This window comes from Fringilla coelebs, assembly GCF_963513975.1.
Source record: "Fringilla coelebs genome assembly, chromosome: 4".
In the NCBI taxonomy this organism is placed as follows: domain Eukaryota; kingdom Metazoa; phylum Chordata; class Aves; order Passeriformes; family Fringillidae; genus Fringilla; species Fringilla coelebs.
The window spans coordinates 26,456,065-26,476,095 of record NC_140032.1 but is presented as its reverse complement, the minus strand read 5'-3'; the positions used below and the strand labels follow the sequence as shown (position 1 = coordinate 26,476,095).

General features: G+C 37.2%; 1 protein-coding gene across 1 annotated transcript; it reads right to left on the bottom strand.

The window, feature by feature from the left end:
• Nucleotides 1-2,595: 2,595 nt before the first annotated feature.
• OCIAD1 (OCIA domain containing 1) lies at nt 2,596-18,224 on the bottom strand. Its single transcript, XM_084204822.1, has 8 exons — nt 18,168-18,224; nt 16,747-16,831; nt 13,308-13,361; nt 12,771-12,818; nt 9,761-9,890; nt 7,394-7,602; nt 5,863-6,012; nt 2,596-3,026 (listed from the first exon to the last, which is right to left on the bottom strand). Exons 1-8 carry the CDS (start codon nt 18,210-18,212, stop codon nt 2,989-2,991), a joined length of 759 nt encoding a protein of 252 aa, XP_084060948.1. The 5' UTR covers nt 18,213-18,224; the 3' UTR covers nt 2,596-2,988.
• Between the last annotated feature and the right edge of the window lie 1,807 nt (nt 18,225-20,031).

Here is a 20,031-nt window from a genome sequence, read left to right as displayed (position 1 = left end):
AGCCTTCTTCTGGCAGGTCTGGTGTGTTTATGGGAGCCAAGGAACTGAGCTGGACATGCCTCCTGCAGCTGGCCAAGGTCCTCACTCAGGGCCACAAACAAGAATCCTCCATGAGGAGAACAAATAGGTCGTTCAGCTTCCAGCAAACAGTAGACAAGTGAGGATTTCTTCTTGAATCTCAAGGAGGCAAGAAAATTATGGGTTCAATCTGGAATATTAATGATTTCCCCAGGTTTCCGCAAATCTGCTCAGCTTTCATTAATCACATCAAATCAAATCAAGTCACTTTTCAGTTGCACTTTTTTCTTCCATGTAGCTGTGTTCCAAAACATCAGTAGGGAAAAAAGCCCTGCCAAGTTCAGACTAGTACCCATTTGTGGCTCTAAACATGCCTACTAATTTGGGGAAACACAGAAACATTCAGGACCAGGATTTTTGGTAGCTTTACCAGCTATAAAAGAGCTGAGGCACATTTCTGCAACTCTCTTCTCTCTGTTCATGTACGTTAGTAACAACAAACTTGGGGATAATGCTCCTTTAAACTGGTCTGCTTGGTTTTAAGTTTGAAGAAACTGTGAAAACAATTATTTTAGAGGGTTTTAAAGAAATTTTCTTTCTAAAAGAAAGAAAGTCAGACTTTCAGACTCCTTTCAGATTCCTTTCCTTGTGTTTGATATAAGGTATAAAAAGTTACTTTTTTAATGTTATTTTTAATTTGAGGCAGAAAAGAAAATTTACTTAACTGTACAATAAACATTGAGTTAATTCTCAGTTATTGACAAATATACAGGTATGATGGACCATAGAAAAACTCTAAGTATTTCTTAACACCGTTGTTCTATACATCTAGTAACATTGCTCCCAGCAACAGTAACCCTGCTGTCAGCTCCAAGACACTTGGTTTCAGTTAAAAATTCCAAAAAGTCATGGCAATGCAGTATGAGCAAGCTACTGATGGGTGACTGGGTAGCTGCTATGAAACCATGAGTGTAAAGGCCCTCTATGGAACAAGGGGGTAACTAATGGAAGATATGCAGGAAAAGGGAAGAAAGATTGAATTCCCATGGCTGCTTAGTGAGTCAAGGGCTCAACATACACATTGTCACAGCAAACTCAATGTGACCCAACTTTGATGAAATATCAGTTCCCAATACTCTACTAAATTAACAGCTATGATTGGGAACTCTCCTGTATTTAATGTGTACTAAGGGTGTGAAATCAAAAGAATTTAAGATTGGTTGTCAGCAAACCAAACTTGTTCAAGTACAAAAGAAACTATGTCCTCTGCGAGTAACTAGGTGCAACAGTATAAAAGCTTTATATTCAATTTTAAAATGCTATCAATACAGAACAACATTAACTGACATACCTTTTATTTTCTCCTTTAAGAGAGGAAGAAAAATTCTGATACAATTTATATAAAATACTGTGCTTGTCCACCCAAAAATATGAATGTGAGGCAAGACACTTTGCAGGAAGGCACAACACAGGAAATCTGCTCTATTATTATCATCTCAATAGTCTGCCTCCTATTACTTGCATAACTGACAACTAAGAAACTGTGAATATTTTCATGATAAAGCTAACCAGCTTTGGAATAGCACACTGAAAACCACAGCAATACAATTCTGGCAGACTGTGTATTTTCAGAGTTCACTCATAACAGCCATGAGAAGCACTCTCTACAAGGTAAATTTCTGATACAACTAAAAGATTATCCAACTAGCACATTAATTTTTTAGAAGATGAGGTTTTCTGAAAGCAATCTTCCTGTTTTATTATAAGTAGTATTTGGCTCTTTAAGCATCCTCCTCTTCCCACTTCTTCCTCCTCATTTGTGCCGTTTGCTGCAAGTTCACTAAATCAATAAAGTCTTTGAGAATTTTCAACTTGGTAGGCACATTGTTTTTCAGCTCCAACAAGGATGTCAGGAATGCTTTTATATTGTCAACTTCATCATGGTTTTTGCTCCCTTATAGCCCAAACCCCCAAATAAACACAATGCTGGGAGATGAAACTGCACAGGTGAAACATGAAAATCCTTAAGTGAGGGCAACATGTTCAGGGACAGAGCAGGTGATGAAAACACCAGGAAAAACTCTTCAGTTTTGCCAATGTAGCTCTTCTCTTACAGGTGATAATAAAAAAATATTCCATTGATTTAAATCTCTTCTCCATAAACATGGTGGTTTTGTCAAATTTTTGACTTGCAAAAATTGAGAAAGACGGTCAAATATACAGAGCCTAACGTTAGCAGTCAATATATCATTCAAGGTTTTACCAAAGTTTGTCATGTTTAGCCTTCTGCACTTAAATGTAGCTATTTTCAATATGTGCAGTTTCAGTCAATTATTTTCTTCAGAAATGACTGTCTGTAGAAACCTGTTGTGGGCAAGTCAGGGTATCAGTCTAAAAATACAGTTGGCACCATGAAACAGTTTTGAAAAAGTTATGGTTACTTCAGTGTCTGGCTTAGCTCTTCAGCCCTTTCCCCCTCAACAGTTTATTAGTATTCCTGACATTAAAAACCAAGTATGATGACATTTTCAAGTTCCCAGCATATCCCTTTCAGACAAAACAAGGTGAGAGGTTGAGTTCTACAGGTAACTTTTAATGCAAGTCTTGAAAATTTGAGAAGATTCTGATATTGTTCCCTTCTCGATACATGGGATTGCATTTATTTACATGTATTTTTACCTTATGATCTGTGTTCACATTACCAGTTACCTTTCTCATTCTTAAACAACAGCACAAATGGTTTATAGTCATGACACCTCACAGTAGCCTTGTTTTTCATTTATGCAAAATTAAAAAAAAAATTCAGCATAAATGCAATTTTTTAATTTTCTGAAAAGTCAGGATTTTCTCCTCATTTATTATTAGTTGTGTCTGGCAGAGCACACCAAAGGTGCTGATACTCATGACTAATCTAGATGAAGTTCAAGTTAGCTGACAGGAGGTAATTTTCTTCAGTTCTTCATTTGACTCTTATTCATCCCAGGTATCTCCATATTTATTTACTTTAACTAAAGAAAACAAAAGAAAAACAAAAGTAGTCATGTAATAGTTGAACTGCCAAAGTTTACCATATACAGTGCCAAAAAGTACAATGAAGTGCACTGTCATCTGAAGTGGTGCGTGGGGAGAGAGTCAGTCACAGCACAACAGATACGTAATTAAAGCTACTTTTGAATAAATGGGGAGAAGAGTTTGCTAATCATTTTACCTTAAAAAATTAATATTCAATCAGGAGGCCTACTGTGCTAATTCTTGCTCTACAGAATTTGTAATTACTTTAAAACAAATGTAACACGTGAATGAAACAAAGACAATTGGAGGAAACAGGCAAGGAATGTTACAATAAATAATGAGGCCACATAATCTGGTTACATGCACAGTTGGATAGTTAAAAACACATTCAAAAACACATTCAAAGACAAACAAACAGAAATCAGTAATCCCGACTAGGAAACTACACAGCCATTATTATTTGCAGCTTCCTTTAGCATAGGATTTAGTCAGAGAGGAAAAAACCCAGGGTAGTGGTCTAACGGCTTTGCTCAGAAGTGTGCCACTGTAACCAAACAACAACCTGAAAGTGAAAACAGGCTCTCTTGAAAGTGAGCTGCAAAGTCCTCTGTAATTGACTGCCATCACTGAAAAGGTTAAGAATGGCTCCATTTGATCCAGTAGGAATGCTGACAGTAGTCAGGTACCCCTTCATAAATTCGCTTGCAAGTTAATAATTAAGCTCACTGTTTATTACTAACTATGCAGCAGAACAAGTGGAATGGAGCAAAACGCCTGGTCCTTCCTTGTCTCTGTGAGCTACCAGCAAACTGAGCATAATGCCCTGACAAATCTCTTTGGAGTGACTGATATTGCAGTGAGACACAATGAGAAGCTCTCTCAAAGTAGGATTTGATTTCCATTTCTATTAACCACGGCAGCTGAACAGGCTGCACTCATTCCCTGGAAAATGGGCCAGTCTAGATCACTATGCAGATGCACGTATTTGTGCCGCTGCAGGGAAGGGAGAAGGCACTGGCAGATGGAAATTAGGGATTGCTTAAAGCTGGTTCAAACACAGTTTGGTTTCCCTTCTGCCTTTGCAAGGAAGGTTCTATTTGCTAGGGACTCAGAGATAAGAGAATGAACAAAGGGGCAGTGACTCAGAAAGTATGAACAAACACACAGCAGGTAACATGTCCAGTTTGACACAAGAAGCTAAATTGGATCTTAGTCCGCAACATCAGTGTAATCCCTAAACTGCAGATTTAAATATACTTGCATGTGCAAACCATTCCTGAATTTTTGTATGCCCTCCTTCCTCTTTTTCCCTAAAAATGTGAAGAGATACTTTAAAAAGTCTGTTTACAAATCTCACACACTGCTCAGTTTTATTCTCAAAGCCCAAGTACAGCCTTCAAACACAGAACCCAGAAATATAATAGAAAGAATGCAATATTTGATCAACATTTTATAGAGGTCTTTTACATACCTCAAGTAACTAAAAATAAAGCTAATAAAGTAAGTTATTCTCATTTGATAGCCACATTTGCCATTGAATATGGCAAGGTTTTCAGAATGCTGCTTAACATTTCTTTGTATGGTTCACAAGTGACATTTCTAGGCTTTCTACTTGTGGAGAAGTATCTTGAAAAAGAAACATTGTATAAATCCATGAAGTGTCAGCCAATGGAATTTAAAAGCAATCTGAAACCGCAGCTTCAGTAATTTTTTCGGGTCTCATTTGGCACAGTCACATGATAGGAGAAAGCCTTTTATCCTTGAAAAACAGTTAAAAATCATTATACAAAAATGGTTTATAATTTTTCTTTCAAGACTGCAGATCTGTTCAAAGATAGATGATCTGCAGAAAGTAATTCATAAGCATTAAAGACTGACACTCTTAAGCAACACTGTTCCAGAGCTTAGTGTTACTGCTTCAGAGTGTTTTGCTTTATACACTCTTTTATACTTATTACCACCCATCATGCCTAATAGGAGACAACAGCTGTTCCTAGAAGTCTTGTTGCAACATGGCTGACGAGACTGGGCAGTGCACACAAACCCAAACAATTCAAGGTGACTAGTCCATCAGTATGTTCAATGGTAAAACTTTCTTCTAGGTACAATTGTTTTTACAGATGCCATATTAAATTTTAAAAATTCTAGAGCAAACAATTGAATATGAATTGCTTCTGTGTCTCCTTTTCAAAAAATTGAGTCAAAAAGTTGTCCGAATGGTGTCTTGCTCTTCAAGACACTGCATTCTTATTTTGCTCTGTAGAGTTTTCTTTTTCACTGTGAAAACAAATCTCAATATTGCTGCCAAATACCGTTTCCTTCCTCTGGGTTTTAATGTAGAAAATGAACCTCTACAAACAATGCCTCTATAGAAATTCACTAATTCCACATGAAACTATTCATAAAAATAAATACCCTCCCCTTCAAACCATCAGCCATGTGCTCTATTTTGAGAGAACAATGCTATCTAAAACACACGCCCCTTTCCCATAGCTCTTTGGTATAGCTCTGAGCTCAGAGAATTCTTTGTTGAAAGTGGTTGCTCAATGTACTCAATGAAGCAAAACTTACGAGGTTTTCAGTGTGGCACCAAGCAATATGGCTAGAGAAAATGATTTACAATTTTCTATGGGATTACCAAAGTTTTCAAAAAAATAATTAATCTGAAACAGGAAACTACAGACTGTATCTATCACATATGAGATACCTGCAGATACACTAAAAATACATTGCTTAAAAAGTATGCAGAATTAAGCTTTGTGTTTGCAGATATTTTTAACATTATGGCAAATATCTGAATTTCACAAGTATTTCTGTAAATCAGTTTATTACCTTCCTTAGCTGGTTTTTCCTGTGAAAACTTGCTTGGAGTTTCTGCCTTTGGTGGTTGCATTACCTCGTATGTCTGTCTGTGTTTATTCCTTAACTCCTCATACGTGATACCTTTTTTTTTATGACTTTCTTCTGGAATTGGAGCAGATTCTGTACCCAAAACAAACAGAAAAATACAAAATATGACATCATAACACACCAAAATTTGCCTTCTAGAATACCAGTTAATTATTGCTCAATCTCAAATTAAAAGGAATGTGACAGCTGCAATTCTAAATACAACAGTGAATGTGTTTGGTCTTCAAGTAATCCATTCCTTTTATCCTTTTGATTTTGTCAAATTTCTTTGAAACACTGGCTATTAATTAGTTTTCTTCATTTTACCATAAGAAATTCTAACAACCATGTGGTAGTTGATGGATAAAATAGCTCTGGTCACTTTATCTAAAATTTACAATTATTGTACATTTGAGATATATATGATTTCTGAAGAGAAATCTAACTGAAGCTCGAGGGTTTGCATAAAGGCTTTAAATTTCACTTTCAAAGAATTAGGACAATATCTATCATATGATGCCTGATAAACATTTGATCCTTTTATCTGTATTTATATTGCAGAATCTTGGTTACATAAAGTAAAGGTTTTACCAACTATTGGTATTTGTGATGAAATGCAATAACAATTTTCTTGACACATTTATATCTGATTTTTTCATATAATTATAACCAAGTTGCATGAAAGGGCTTTTTTAGTGAAATAAAACATTTTTCATAAGTAAGTTGAAAAAATCCAAACTAATTCAAAGTACAAAACCCTCTACTTGACAGTATCTTCTTCCTTTGTGTACCAGAGACACCTGAATTCAGAATCCTGTGTTTACCCTGCAATAGCAGAGGACAGTTCACACTGGAAGGAGGGGAGCAGCTGCATCATACTTGAAAACCATTTTAGTTCTCTGTGAGAAAATCAGACTGCTAGTGGATAGAACACAATATCCATTCAGTTCCCAGGAGACAAAAATATTTGTCACATTGTGAAAAAATGTTAGATGTTGTTCAATGTCACCGAGTTACAGCACTATCAAGTGAGAGCCCCACAGATGGTGGAACTGCAATCACCTTAAAGGGCCAGCAGGCAGTTGGTAGGCTGTGGTTTATTCAGTACAGTGAAGGGATGGCATATTCCTCTTTCCTTCAGCCAAAGAGAACTTTCAGTCAAACTGAGTTTTTTGCAAGTTTAGTTCCACAACAGATTGCACTTTGTAAGTTAATTCAGGATCTTTATTTGCAATTAAAGCAATTTTCAGCTAGAAAAATCCTGAATCTAGTTTACAGTTAGAACACAAAATAAAATTTATATTCATCTTCTGTGTAAAAAATTCTTGTAATTTTTTCACAGTTCTTTCATTCAAAACCACTATATTGTGCCATGTGTGTTTGCATAGGGTGAGAATACATTATTTAGTAAGAGCAGTATCTAAAAAAAAGGCAAGAGTCCTTGCAGTACAAACTGTTAAGCACTTCGACTCACCTTGAACAGTGTAGTCAGTAATTCCTGTAGGTGAAGATTCATTCAGAGAAGCACTGAATGGAACGGGCTCATAAGTTGAGAGGTCTCTATCTGTTGAGCTGTAATCATCTGAATAGCTCGAAGAAGGAGGGAATCCAGCTCTTGGAGAAGATGACTCAGTAAATGACTGAGAAGGCATGTCTGAAAATTCAGATTTACGACTGGAACGACTGGAAAAGAATAGAACTAAATATTAAATATGAAAATACTGAAGTTAAAAATGGAACTATAACAATACTTGCAATTCAAGAATATGTTCTTTCATTTTAAATAGTTTAGTTTCCAACTGAATCACCATCTTAGAAAAATTTTGGGATGTATTGGGTGTTTTCTTTACATTGCAAAAATTTCTCTCCTTCTTTCCCCACAGAATCTTAGCTCATACCTCCAGAACAGGAGAGAAAAGAGATAAAACATATTGAACTTTACAGTAACTGATGTTACAATCCTTTTTCTCAAGGAATCTTCAGACAAAACCACCTCACATCAGACACAAATAGTACACGGCGTGCCCACATAACTAGTGATAGTATGAACTACAGTGAATTTTAAAAGCCTTTTAGGAAGAATTTGATATTTAAAACCCTTTATCATTAGAAGGTGCTGTAATTGATCAGGACTGAAGAACAGAAGGAGAATAAACAGGTATCTTAAGAAAATTAAATGATTAAAATCAATCAAGTTTCTGAATTCTTCAAAAATATTAATGAATTTTCTCTTGAGAGAGAAAGATAATATCATAAAAAGAATATTCTGGAAATTGGTGCCAGATATATTAAAGTGTTCACTATATTCTTAGATAAGCCACTACACAATACGTCCCTCTATCAGGAATGCCACCACTAGAATGCCACTAGAACATCTCTAGAGTATTTATTAATTCTTTACTTTTAATTTCTGCTTAGCTGTACTTTAAGTTTCCTATGAAAAACATTTGCAACTAGTCTTTATTTAATTCTCATAATAAATGTACAGAACAAAGCTACTTTATTGCCTCAATTATACTTTTAAAATACATGCAAACACAGCTTTAAAGAACTACCTAATCTTTTAGCTCCCTATGAGTTTTTTAACGCGTATTTTATTTTGGTAAATCAAATTACCAAAATACATGAATTAGTAGACATACAATGCTCAGGAAAGTGTAATGATTTCTGTTGCTGGGTTAAAAGGATTAGCATGTATGGATAATAGTGCAATTGAAATGAATTTAAATTATTTATTCAACCAAGGAAAAGGAAATAATTATCACTTAGGAAATAAAACTTTACAGATACAAATGGGCCATTAACGGTAGAATAAATTTATTGGTGTGGCAGATGATGGTACTTAAACAAGTTCTCATGTAAACACAATTAATGAGCATGACAATTTCATATTAGAAACTGGAGGGGGAGTGAAGGGACAAGTCCAACTCCAATTCAGCTGATTCTATACAGTAAGTGTATGAAGTGGTAATGCCTGAAATTGTTTGATGTCATAAAACCATAAACATTTCAGAAAAGGTTAATTTTGCAGACAAAATAAAAACTGTCATAAATCTGAATTTATAATGTATTTAAGAATTTAAGCAAATACTTTATAAACATTTAACAAATCTCAGGACATACACAGGAGGACTACTACTCACTATCCAAACACTATCCTCCCAGTTTTGAATCAAGGGTTTAAGTGACATATTCTGAAAGCAGCTTGCAATTAAAAACCAGTTGAAGTAGAAAACATTCTGGAAGAAAACAGGAAATAGTTTTCAGAACCTGATGAGTTTCTCATATGTACAGCATAATGGTGTTACAGATGTAAAGGATTTAAACAAACAGCAGTAAGTTTGACCACCATGCTTCTTCCTGCACTGATATTGTTTACTAAGCTCTTTCCTTTGATAAACACTGAAATCATTTCCACCCTTTTCCTACTTCAATCAAACTAAACTATGGGAAAAACTTCCAGAATGTAACACTATTTTATTTCAGTTAATTTAGTTTACTTCTAAACTAAGGAGACAACTTGTGCTGTCACACTTCTCTAAGCAAATTCCATGGCAAACACTCTCAATTTTACAAGGAATACAGTTTGCTAAACAAAGTGTTTGTTTTTCTATTCCTCAAAGTGATCAGTTGTATGTAAAGAGCTCAAAATATGTATTTTATAGCTTGCCAACTGATACAAATACAGATTTCTGAAAGTGGTAGATTTGAGGTAATGGGGAATGAGGGAAGGAGCAGTTCTGAAGGTGTTGGAAATCTGCAAAAGTAGTATTGATCTGTTAGTGTTTAAAATACCCTATTCAGAATATGTTTTAAATTGAAAGGATACTTAAATTCTTACTTAGGTGAACTATGTCTCTGAGCTTGTCGTAGAACATCTCCTATTGGGGAATCCTTCAGTTTCTTAAATTTCTCGCTACAGATTGGCAAGTAGGATATCTTTCCAGCCAGGTATCCACACATTCCAGCAACTTTTTAAAAAGAAAAAAAGATGAGTTTATATGCTGCACTATAATATCCAACATTGTTTTAAAACAATAATTTCAAATAAATAATGTGGTATCTTGAATAAAAGAAAGAAAACCAGTTTAGATCTAAACCAAAAACATGCAGCAATCATCTCTGCTTCTTCTGCAGACAAAGGGTACTAAAACCAATGCAACAGCTGAACAGAAACATAAAGCAATGATTTAGACACGGTGCGAGCATCAGATGATATCAGCTAGTACTTGGGGAATGAAAGGTGGCAAAAAAAATTAAATTGCATTGTTTTTTTCCCAAGATCCAGAAATCACAATTAACTATCAAAGATGATAAACCAATCAGAAATAAATACAGGCAGTAAATCCTGCTAATTTAATCCATCAGAACAGTCAGATCCTGAAAAGGCTTTACCAGTATGAAGAGATGTCTAAATCAGCTTAGCAGTAGGCTCATTTTCTGTAAAGGATTCTGTGATTTGGCTGCCAGGGGGCAAACAACTGAATTAGCTGAACCCTTGTAATCACTAAGCAAATGGTTTCAATTTAGTGTATGAGCTACTTCCACCTGCTGCAAAGGACATAAGAATAAATTACCAAGATAACTCTTTCTGGGCTTAAAACTTATGATTTCCATCAACTGGCTTCTTCAAGTTTTATGAGTGGGCCAATGGTGCATGAAGAATTCCGTGGGAATTAAGTTTCCTTGTTGACTTTGTAGGAGAAAATAGACTAGACTCTTCTTTCATGTGCAATGAGTATGTCCTAAATATAAAGACTAAGAGTCTCAATTATCTTTAAGTCAGGAAAGAGTTAATTATCAGTAACATTAATCCTCTGCAATTCTCAGCTGTAGATTACATTGCCTGGGAACCAATATAAAGGGGATTTTACCCTAGCCTGCTATACTGATACTGAAATGTTGATTGCTGTTCTGATGTCTTATTTTCAAAAGAAGGGTAAAAGTCCTTTTCCAAGGGAATAGAGAAGAACAGCCACAACTACGAGCGACATTTACATATGAGGAATGTAAGGGTTCAGCTGCTTAGTGGATTACAAAAACCCAAACACCTCATATACAATAAATATGTGCAAAGAGAAAAATTACAAGCCCTTAGATTGGCCTAAGAAGAATTTAAACTAAATATTTAGCAAAATAAAGCTTAACAGAAAAGCTGATTACTCTTTTGCAAAAATTAGGAAGAGAAAGTCTCTTATTCTTGAGGCCTTCTAGTAAAGTAAAGGGGAAGTATCTCTCTGGAAGATGTTTCACTCAAAGCAATTATTGGCCAAAGTATTTGATTTATTACGGAACTAAGAGCCAGATGATCCACATTTTTCAAGTTAGCACAGTAAATTAGGTATTGTTCTTTGCTTCTGCATTCACTGTGACAAGATCTTAGGGAAGCTGATTAGACATGGCCAGGTCCCACTGCAGACTAACACAAAGTACACAGAGGCATTGGAATCTTCCCCTTCTTTGTCAAAGAGGATGCTGTCAATGTAGTGAATCAGCCATGGCTAACTAGAAGTTTCAGTAAATTATTGAGAGTACCTAGAAAACTACTGAGAGAAGTATAGTAATTCCTACAGGCAGAACATCCTGGCCAGCCCAGCTGAACCTTATTTTTCCCCCTGAAATAACTAATTTCAATAAATTAGTTCTATTAAATAAGAAGAATGTGGTCATTATGTGTAGGAGTGGTTGGGGAAATAACCATTCTATTATTTATTAGAAATGTTTGTGTTATACCATTGTTTGGTGTTCAAAGAAAGTAACCAGAATTTAGGATAAACAACTGGAGCCCTAGTCTCTCACATTCATTTATCTGCTTAAACAACACTTCCTTGACCACAAGTCATGGGGTTTACCCTCTTCCCACTGAAATAAACTAGCTGTATCTGCACAGATTGGCAAGATGGCAACTTCCTGTTTTACTGTCCTGTATTACATTGAAAAGGCTAATTTATTAAATTAATAATTTATTTTTGCTTATACTTCATCCAAAAATCATTCACATGAAATTGCTTTTTTCCTACAATTGTATATACATAATGTCCAGGAAAAAAAAAGTCATTAAAATGGCCTGAATGGGACACGTGAGATACATGAATAAAGACCTTCAAATTCGGAAGGGAGGGGTGGGTGTATTCTGGCAATGTAATTTAAAGCAAGGTTGCACAGTATCTATCCACAACGTTTTTATCTTAAATGATTATGTTACATTTATCAAGCAATTTTATACAAACCTTATAAACAAAAGTTGTGCAAAATGTGCAGTACAAATTCAGGCAGTGAATAAATCACTGAATCATAAAATGGCTTGGGTTGTAAAGGGACCTTAAAGATCATCTAGTTCCAACCCTGCTGACATGAGTAGGGATGCCCCTCACTAAACCTGGTTGTTCAGGGCCTCATCCAACCTGCCCTAGGAACACTTCCAGGACTGAGGCATCCACAACTACTCTGGGCAACCTGTCCAGTGCCTCACCACACTCAGTAAAGGATTTCTTTCTAACATCTAATCTAAATCTCTCCTCTTTTAGTTTAAAACCATTAGTCACACTGACCATTAGGAAAAGGTTCTTCACTTTGGGTTGTCAGGCACTGGAACAGGCTCCCCAGGGAAGCAGACACAGCACCAAGCCTGTTAGGGTTTGAGGAGCATCTAGAAAACACTCTCAGTCACAGGGTGTAGTTTTAGGTCATTCTGTCAGGAGCAGGGAGTTTGGACTCTGGTCCTTATGTGTCCCTGTCAACTTGAGTCACAGTGAATTGGCCAGCCAGCCCCAGGGGAATTACATCTGCATAACAGAGTCCAGAATTTACAGCATGAAGAGAAGCCGCATTTATATATAGCTTTTACTTACATGCAACTTTAATAAAAGAGCCAAATCTTGAGGTATCTCTTAGAACACCTGAAAATGAGGATGAAATCAGATATTAAGATACATGATCTTACATAAGATATATGTAATCAGATATCAAGAATTAACCTGAAAAACCTCAAATGTAGTTATGTTTGTAGAAGCAGGTTACTCTTTTACACTTCACATTAAAGAAAATTAAAAAAACCCCCTAATATCTGAATTCCCCATAAAATTAAAAAAATCTAGGAATTAGCTCTTTAATAATGTTTAATCACAGCGATATTAACACACTAAGAACATGTTGTTTCATAATCAGTGAGATACTGCACTTCTCACTCAATGTAAAACACATATGAACTCAATTTTAAGCTCAGCACCTTCTTTATATTGAGGAATTGCAAATCATGTAACTACAGTCTGAACTTCTTTTATTTGCAAGTAGATTGGACATTATACTACCATAATAACTTTCCTAACAGCAGAAAGATATTTCAACTGAGCAAACTGAAATGAAACTGAAGTATTTTTATGCTTTACCTTTTCTAATTAAGAAGCTAGTACCAAGCATGCTCACTGCAGCCAAAGGAAAAGCTGTGAAGAAAAGAAAAAGCTGCTTAAAATACAATTTTTAATATTTTCTATCACATTTAACAAATATGCAATGAGACTTGCTATGACTTCCAAAGCTCATTTGTATAAGGATATATATATAATTAACAAACTGTATATATATTATCAAACATTGTCAATTCCAGTTTTTAAGACCTACTACAAATTATATCGTACGAGTTAATGAGTCATCCTGCCTGCATTATACTTCATGCTTCCTAAAATACAAAAGCCATTGTCAGATGGAATAAACTCTCCAGACAAGACTCCAGGTGTACCTACAACTGCTACAGCATCAAGGTGCAGAACTTTAAGCTAGAGAGGCACACACAGTTCTTCACAACAGGAGGAAGTTATATAGAGGTAAATGCTTCTAAAAACTGTTGATAATCTAAACTCTTGATGTTTTAATGTAACAATTTTGGAAAAAGTTTAGCTACAACCTGAGTTTAGGTCAGAAATGAAGAGAAAACAACATTCTGGAAGACCATCACTGCCTACCACAACCAGCCTAACAGTTCACGTCAAGTTTTATTATATTGAAAGACTTTATGTGGCAAGAAGCATTTGGAGATTGCAAAAAACAAAATGAATGCTTCTTTCAAGCAATGATAATTAGTTTACTGGGAAGATTACTGTGCAGCTATTTGTAAGACCACCACCACTGCACAAGATACAGGGACAATGAAGTAACAAACACAACAGAAGGCTAAAGTTATTTACATTAAAGATTTAGATATGCCATAGAGAAATTTAATATCATGCAAGTCTGAAAATGTATATGTTACAAAAAGGCTCAATGACTTCTAGGAGAGAAATTTTTGCAACAGCACTAGATGGTTGAAGTATTTTGATGCACACAATTTGCTAATTAAGTTCATATATGAAGAAAAATTGCATTTCTGGAGAGCAAAGTGTTAAAGAATACTTTGCAAATAAACATCTAATTCCCTCAAAAATTCTGACAGGGCTAAACTAGGTAAGGAGTCCAACCAGCATCTATCTCAGGGTAAATGCAACTGGATGTCACTTGTAAGAAGAAATATTGGCTCCTTGGTTCAAAGCAGGATTACAGCAAAACTTCAGAATAGAAAATAAAACCTTCCAACCTATTTAGATATTAAAAATCTGATGCTTTTAGAGATTCCAGACCTAGATTTTAAAAAATTTACTGTTCTACATTTTCTCAGATATAAAATGACAGCACAGATTTGAAGCTAAATTGTAAAAGAAAAACAAAAGCAAACAAAGCCAACAACAAAACCAAACCAAACAAAACCCCCCCAACAAAACAAGGGGAAGAAAGGGTGTGTAAAGAAAAATGCGTTCAAAAATTATTACAGAAGATTTCGGTCTAAACCTTAGAAGTTTGAAATTATTTATAGACCTAACAGAAACATTCCAGATATCAAAACCAGGCTATACTAGTATGTGAGCATATAAGTGATCTGAAATGGTACCTAAAAATTAAAAAAAAAAAAAAGGCTTAATGAAAATTAGATTTATATCTAAAAATCAATATAAATTATTCACCTGTAGGGGAAAAAACCCCAAAAAAACCAAACTTAATAAATGAGAAACCATCAATGCTATGGGCAAAGAGTACTTTTTCTACTTCAGGAACAAAATAAATCTAGGGAAAAGACTGGAAGGCTGATATATCAACAGCACATAAGGATGGTAATATAATGCACCCAAGTAAAAATTGTTTGATGGGGAAAAAGTTATATCAGTATGATTTGATTTTGTTAGCATGATTAGAAAGGTGCAGGATAAAGTTGAAGGTTGTAGTGTGAATTTTTAAGAGTGTAAGAATTTATGCAATAATGTGATTACAAACTAGTAACTGCAGTAAATCACATATTAAACTGAATTGTGAAATGACTAGTGGCAGAACCTGTCAACAGAAATTATGACAAAACAGATGATTTGTAAGAATGAGTAAAATTTGCTACAGCTTGAAATTTGAATAAACAAACTGAAAACACACAAATTTATAGTAACTTCAGTGAATAACAAAAGCTGACACAATACAAAGTGAGGACTTCAGGGCAGTCACACAATCACCCTCTTGCAAAGGGGAGTTCAAGCGGTATGCACTTAATACAGTGAATACAACAGTCTGGTATGTGTATGCAGAACAGGGAAACAAAGATAGGAGACCTAGAAAACAGTGATGGACTTTAGGCTCTCCTAGCGAGATAACAGCACAGTTCACAACCCCTGAAAAAAAAAAATCTGTTACTGTTGTAGCTCCCTAAAGAGAAATTACTCAAGAAACTAACTTAGGGCTTTCTAGTAATACCTACGTAATGTTTCTTCAGTGACTGTATAAAGATGCACAGGGCAATGAGCTACATTGCCAAGCAGCAGAACAGCTCAGGAACAAACAACTCTCTCTCCTCTTGGTCTTCCAAATGAGAGATATCAATAAACAATAACCATCATGGTACCACTAATGGACCTGCATCTTTCACTTATAAAATTATATAGAAAATGTACATTTTAGCAAATATGCTGAAGATTTCCAAGTATTTGTGTAAAAGGGGATGAGGAGAATGCCAAACTAATGGAGATAGACAAAACAGAGCTTTGAATCATTAATTCAAAATCACAATGCCTTAGGAGCTGTCCCTGAAAGTACTGGCTTCCATGAGAAATCAGAGCCCCAGTGTGCTAAAATTAGCGAATCAGCTGCTAAATTCTACATCTGTCCTGGTTTTTGCCAAGCCACCTATCAGCATCAGTAACCTACTAGTGTGTGATAAAACAGCAGGTAACAATCACATCAGAAGGCCTTTTCAAACCTCGAGACCAGGTGTACAAAAATCAAGCATGCCTTGAACCTTAGGGTTACAGAAACTATGCAGAGACACAGCAATTTTCTCCAAAAGCTGAACAGAGTGACTACTTATATATTGTTCTCTTCACAAGTCTCTATAAAGACGAAAACCAATGATTATAAGTTATTTTATTCTATGTTAAAGATAACAATAAAAATTGAAAATAAAAATGCAGAAATAACACAAGAAAGAAAATCCAGTAATATAAATGAGACTCAGTAATTCTATTTCCAGACTTTTAATAACCACATTAACTTAAAATATGAAGAGATCTTGTAATAAGGCATGCAACTTAGAAATTATGTCGCACCTTTACAAAACTGCTGCAAACTCTTAGTAAATACTACGTGGTCTTAGTAAATACTACATGTATCAGCATTTGCTGGGACACAGTTCTAGTACAAATGAAGCTCGTTAATGCTCTGTTGTGCTATATTGACCCGGGCCCTCTGTAATGCCTCAGGCAGCAGCAAAAGCTAAGGGTGGAAAGAAAGCAACCAAGTTTACCAGCAAAGTGAGCTTACCTCTATACCGAAAACTCTCTTCAGCACATTCCTTGAGGAGTCTTCTTTCTTCCTCCGTTGGAACATAGGGCTTTGGTACTTCCCTCTTTTATTAGTGAAATAAATTAGAAAATAATGGATAAAACAGTTTGGGAGCATTTTTCAATCAAAAAACTTAATGTCTAACTTTCACACCTTGTAGCTTCTATACTTTCACCCAGTTAAGAAACCAGTGCCTTTTGTCCATAAATGTCACATGAAATATATAATTTTTAAAAATCCAGTGCTTCTAAAAATTACATGAGAGAGCAGGAAATACTTAGTGCATAGTCAGATCCCAACTCAGCTCAGTCCTTTACTTTAGAAAAGCCTGCTTTGGTCCCTCCAACCAGCCTTCCAAATAGCTGACATCTGACAGACTATTAAGTGCCTTTTTGAAGGATTTCTCAGGGTTTCAAAGACAAGAGGGTGTGTTGTTGGTTCACAGGGATGTGATTCAGCGAGAGCTGACCAGCTGTTTTGCCAGTGCATACGAGGTTTGTGCAGCAGTGCTGACCCCATCCCACCGTGGGAAGGCCATTGACACCAGGGGAACAGAGAATCACAGAATCAGTGGGGTTGAAAAAGACTTCTGAGGTCATCCAGGACTGAACACCACTTTGTCAACTGGACAGTGGCACTAAATGCCATGTCCAGTCATTCCTTAAACACCACTAGGGACAGTGACTCCAGAACCTCCCTGAGCAGTCCATTCCAACATCTAATGACTCCTCCTGTGAAGAAATTTCATCTAATGTCTAATCTAAATCTCCCCTGGTGTAGCTTAATACGATGTTCTCTTGCATCGTATTGGTTGCCTGGGAGAAGAGGCCGATCCCCACCTGGCCGATCCCCACCTGGTCACAACCTCCTTTCAGCCAGCTGAAGAGAGTGATAAGGTCACCCTGGGCCTCCTTTTCTCCAGGATAAACAACCCCAGCTCCCACAGCCACTCCTCATAAGACTTGTACTCCAGACTCCTCACGAGTTGCCCTTCTCTGTACATGCTCCAGCACTTCAGTGCTCTTCCTGAACTGAGTGGCCCAAATATGAACGCAATATTTGAGCTGTGGCCTCACCAGTGCCGAGGAGAGGGAATGGTGACTTCCCTGGTCCTGCAGGCCACCCTATTCCTGATTCAGGCCAAGATGCCACTGGTACCTGAGCACATCGCTGGCTCACGGTCACACATGAACACCCCCTTACTTCCTGCCAGGACCCCCCGCTCAGCCCCCGAGAGGCCTCAAGGGCACCGGCCCCGTGTGGAGCTCAGGGCAGGGGCGGCCGAGCGGCTGACAGGAATCCCCTTTCCCTGGCATAAGCCTGCCGCCTCGCCCTCCGCCTCGCCGCCCCCAGCCCCGCCAGGCTTCCCCGCGGCAGCGACACCGAGCCAGCGCAATTACCTGGGCCGTGTCGCCGCCGGGGCCGGGTCCCTGCCCAGCCTCCATGGCGGCCGTGACCCGGAAGTGCGCGCGGCACACGCGGGGCGCGGTGCGCGTGCGCGCAGCCGGCAGTCCCGCGGGCGCGCTTGACTCGGCTCGGCTCGACTCGGCTCGGCTCGGCGGCGCTGCCTGCGCTGAGGACGGGCCGGCCCCTCACAGAGGGCAGCGAAAAGCTTCTGTCTGTCCCTGCCTAGCTCCAGCTGTAGGTACGGTACCCACGGGTTTGCTAACCGCTTGCTAAAGATGCGTGTCCAGAATTTCCTAAAAGGAAAGGATCTCCGTTGCCTAAAAAAGGGGGTTTTTCTGAATCAGGACTAAGCAAGGGTCTGCTGGGAAGCTCTTGAACTCGAAAGTGGTATAAATTTGGTGGTTAGGATTGTCTTGCAGTGGAAGATTGGGATGTTGTGTGCTTGATTCTAGCTACTGCCCTGGAAATGGCAGCTTTAGCGGATGCTTGCAGTTTTTGAGAAGTAAGGAGAAGTTGAGGGGAAAAAAAGGTATGGTGTTGATAGTATGGCAATGTATGCCTTGCCATTTGCTTGGAAACACGCAGTGCTATGGCTGAGCTCACTGTATGCTGATGTGCCCGTACTTGCGTGTGGAATGTACCACTCCCTTTAAGCCTGTCCTAGAGCTAGCCATTGTCTCTTTACCCCGGAGTTTGGCTGAAATTGCTGCTTTCTGATGGCTGTAGAAAAAGGGGTCCATGCCTGAAGATAGAAGAAGGAAGGTCTTTGAGATTGAAGGTCTAAAATTGGTAAAGAACTATAAAAGGAACACCGTGAACATGTGAATGGCCTAGGGCAAATGGACTAATGAAAACTATAAAGGAGATTGGATTCTTGAAACAAGATAGGTGGATAGAACCAGAAACTATGTATAGTGGGGTTCTTTTATTCATACCTCTCATCATACAATAAATACATTTCTAATTTACATGAGATTGGAAGTAAATGGTGTTATCAGGCAATCTTTATTTCTGCTTGTCACCTGGGCCCGTGCTAACGAAACATTCTCCAATACATGACCATCCATGATGCACATTATTAGTTGGAAGGCAAAAGATTTTTGCCTCATCACCTCAAGACAGTTTTGTTTATGGGACTATAGTTCATTTATTAAGACAACTTATTTCATGCTTTTTTCCACATATCTATGCAAAGAATACAGTGGGTTTTTAAATCTTTAACTTTTGTGGAGTAGGACATGCTTATAAATTGCACTTCCTCTAAACAAGGAGCTTCAGTGGGGAGGAAATGGCCATCAGTCTGCTTCATTGTAGAAAATAATGACTCTGAGCTGCTGTTTTCCTTCTCTATTGTAAAATTAATAGTTATCCATTCAGTTTTCTCACTTCACTGTCTTCAAGTTTCTTAGACTTCTAATGGGGAAAAAAATTAAAATAATGCAGCAAACTGATGAGTTTACCATCCATTCAAAAATCTTTCCTAGTACACCCTGCTTGTGAGAGACTTAAAGGTTTCACCTGGCTACATACATCCATTTGTTAGAGCTTCAGTTGTAGGGCCATATGCAGCATCGATGGTAGAGCATATCTACATCCTTGGCACTTAATTCTCTACTCAAGACCGGTTGTTGGAGTTCATTCGTTGAAAGAAATGTTAGCAAGGACACCCTTTCTGACCCTCTGGTCTTTTTTTTACAACTTCCTTTATAATCATGCTGTCTTTCATGCAACTATGAGAACTTCAGTTTGCAATTGATGGTTGCATCACCAAGTCTTTCTGATAAACATTAAATGTTGTTCTCTTGCAAGGCTTAAGGCTAGATATTCAACCCCTTTCTTGAATACTGTTTTCTCAAC

What these genes read in the sequence shown, in the direction of transcription:
- OCIAD1 (XM_084204822.1), bottom strand. Translation starts at nt 18,212, where the DNA reads ATGGAGGCTGGGCAGGGACCCGGCCCCGGCGGCGACACGGCCCAG. An exon ending in CAGAGACATAGTTCACCTAA is followed by an intron (nt 7,603 to 9,760) that starts GTAAGAATTTAA and finishes ATTCTTTTCCAG; the next exon opens with TCGTTCCAGTCGTAAATCTG. An exon ending in GGAAAAACCAGCTAAGGAAG is followed by an intron (nt 3,027 to 5,862) that starts GTAATAAACTGA and finishes TGTTTTCTTTAG; the next exon opens with TTAAAGTAAATAAATATGGA.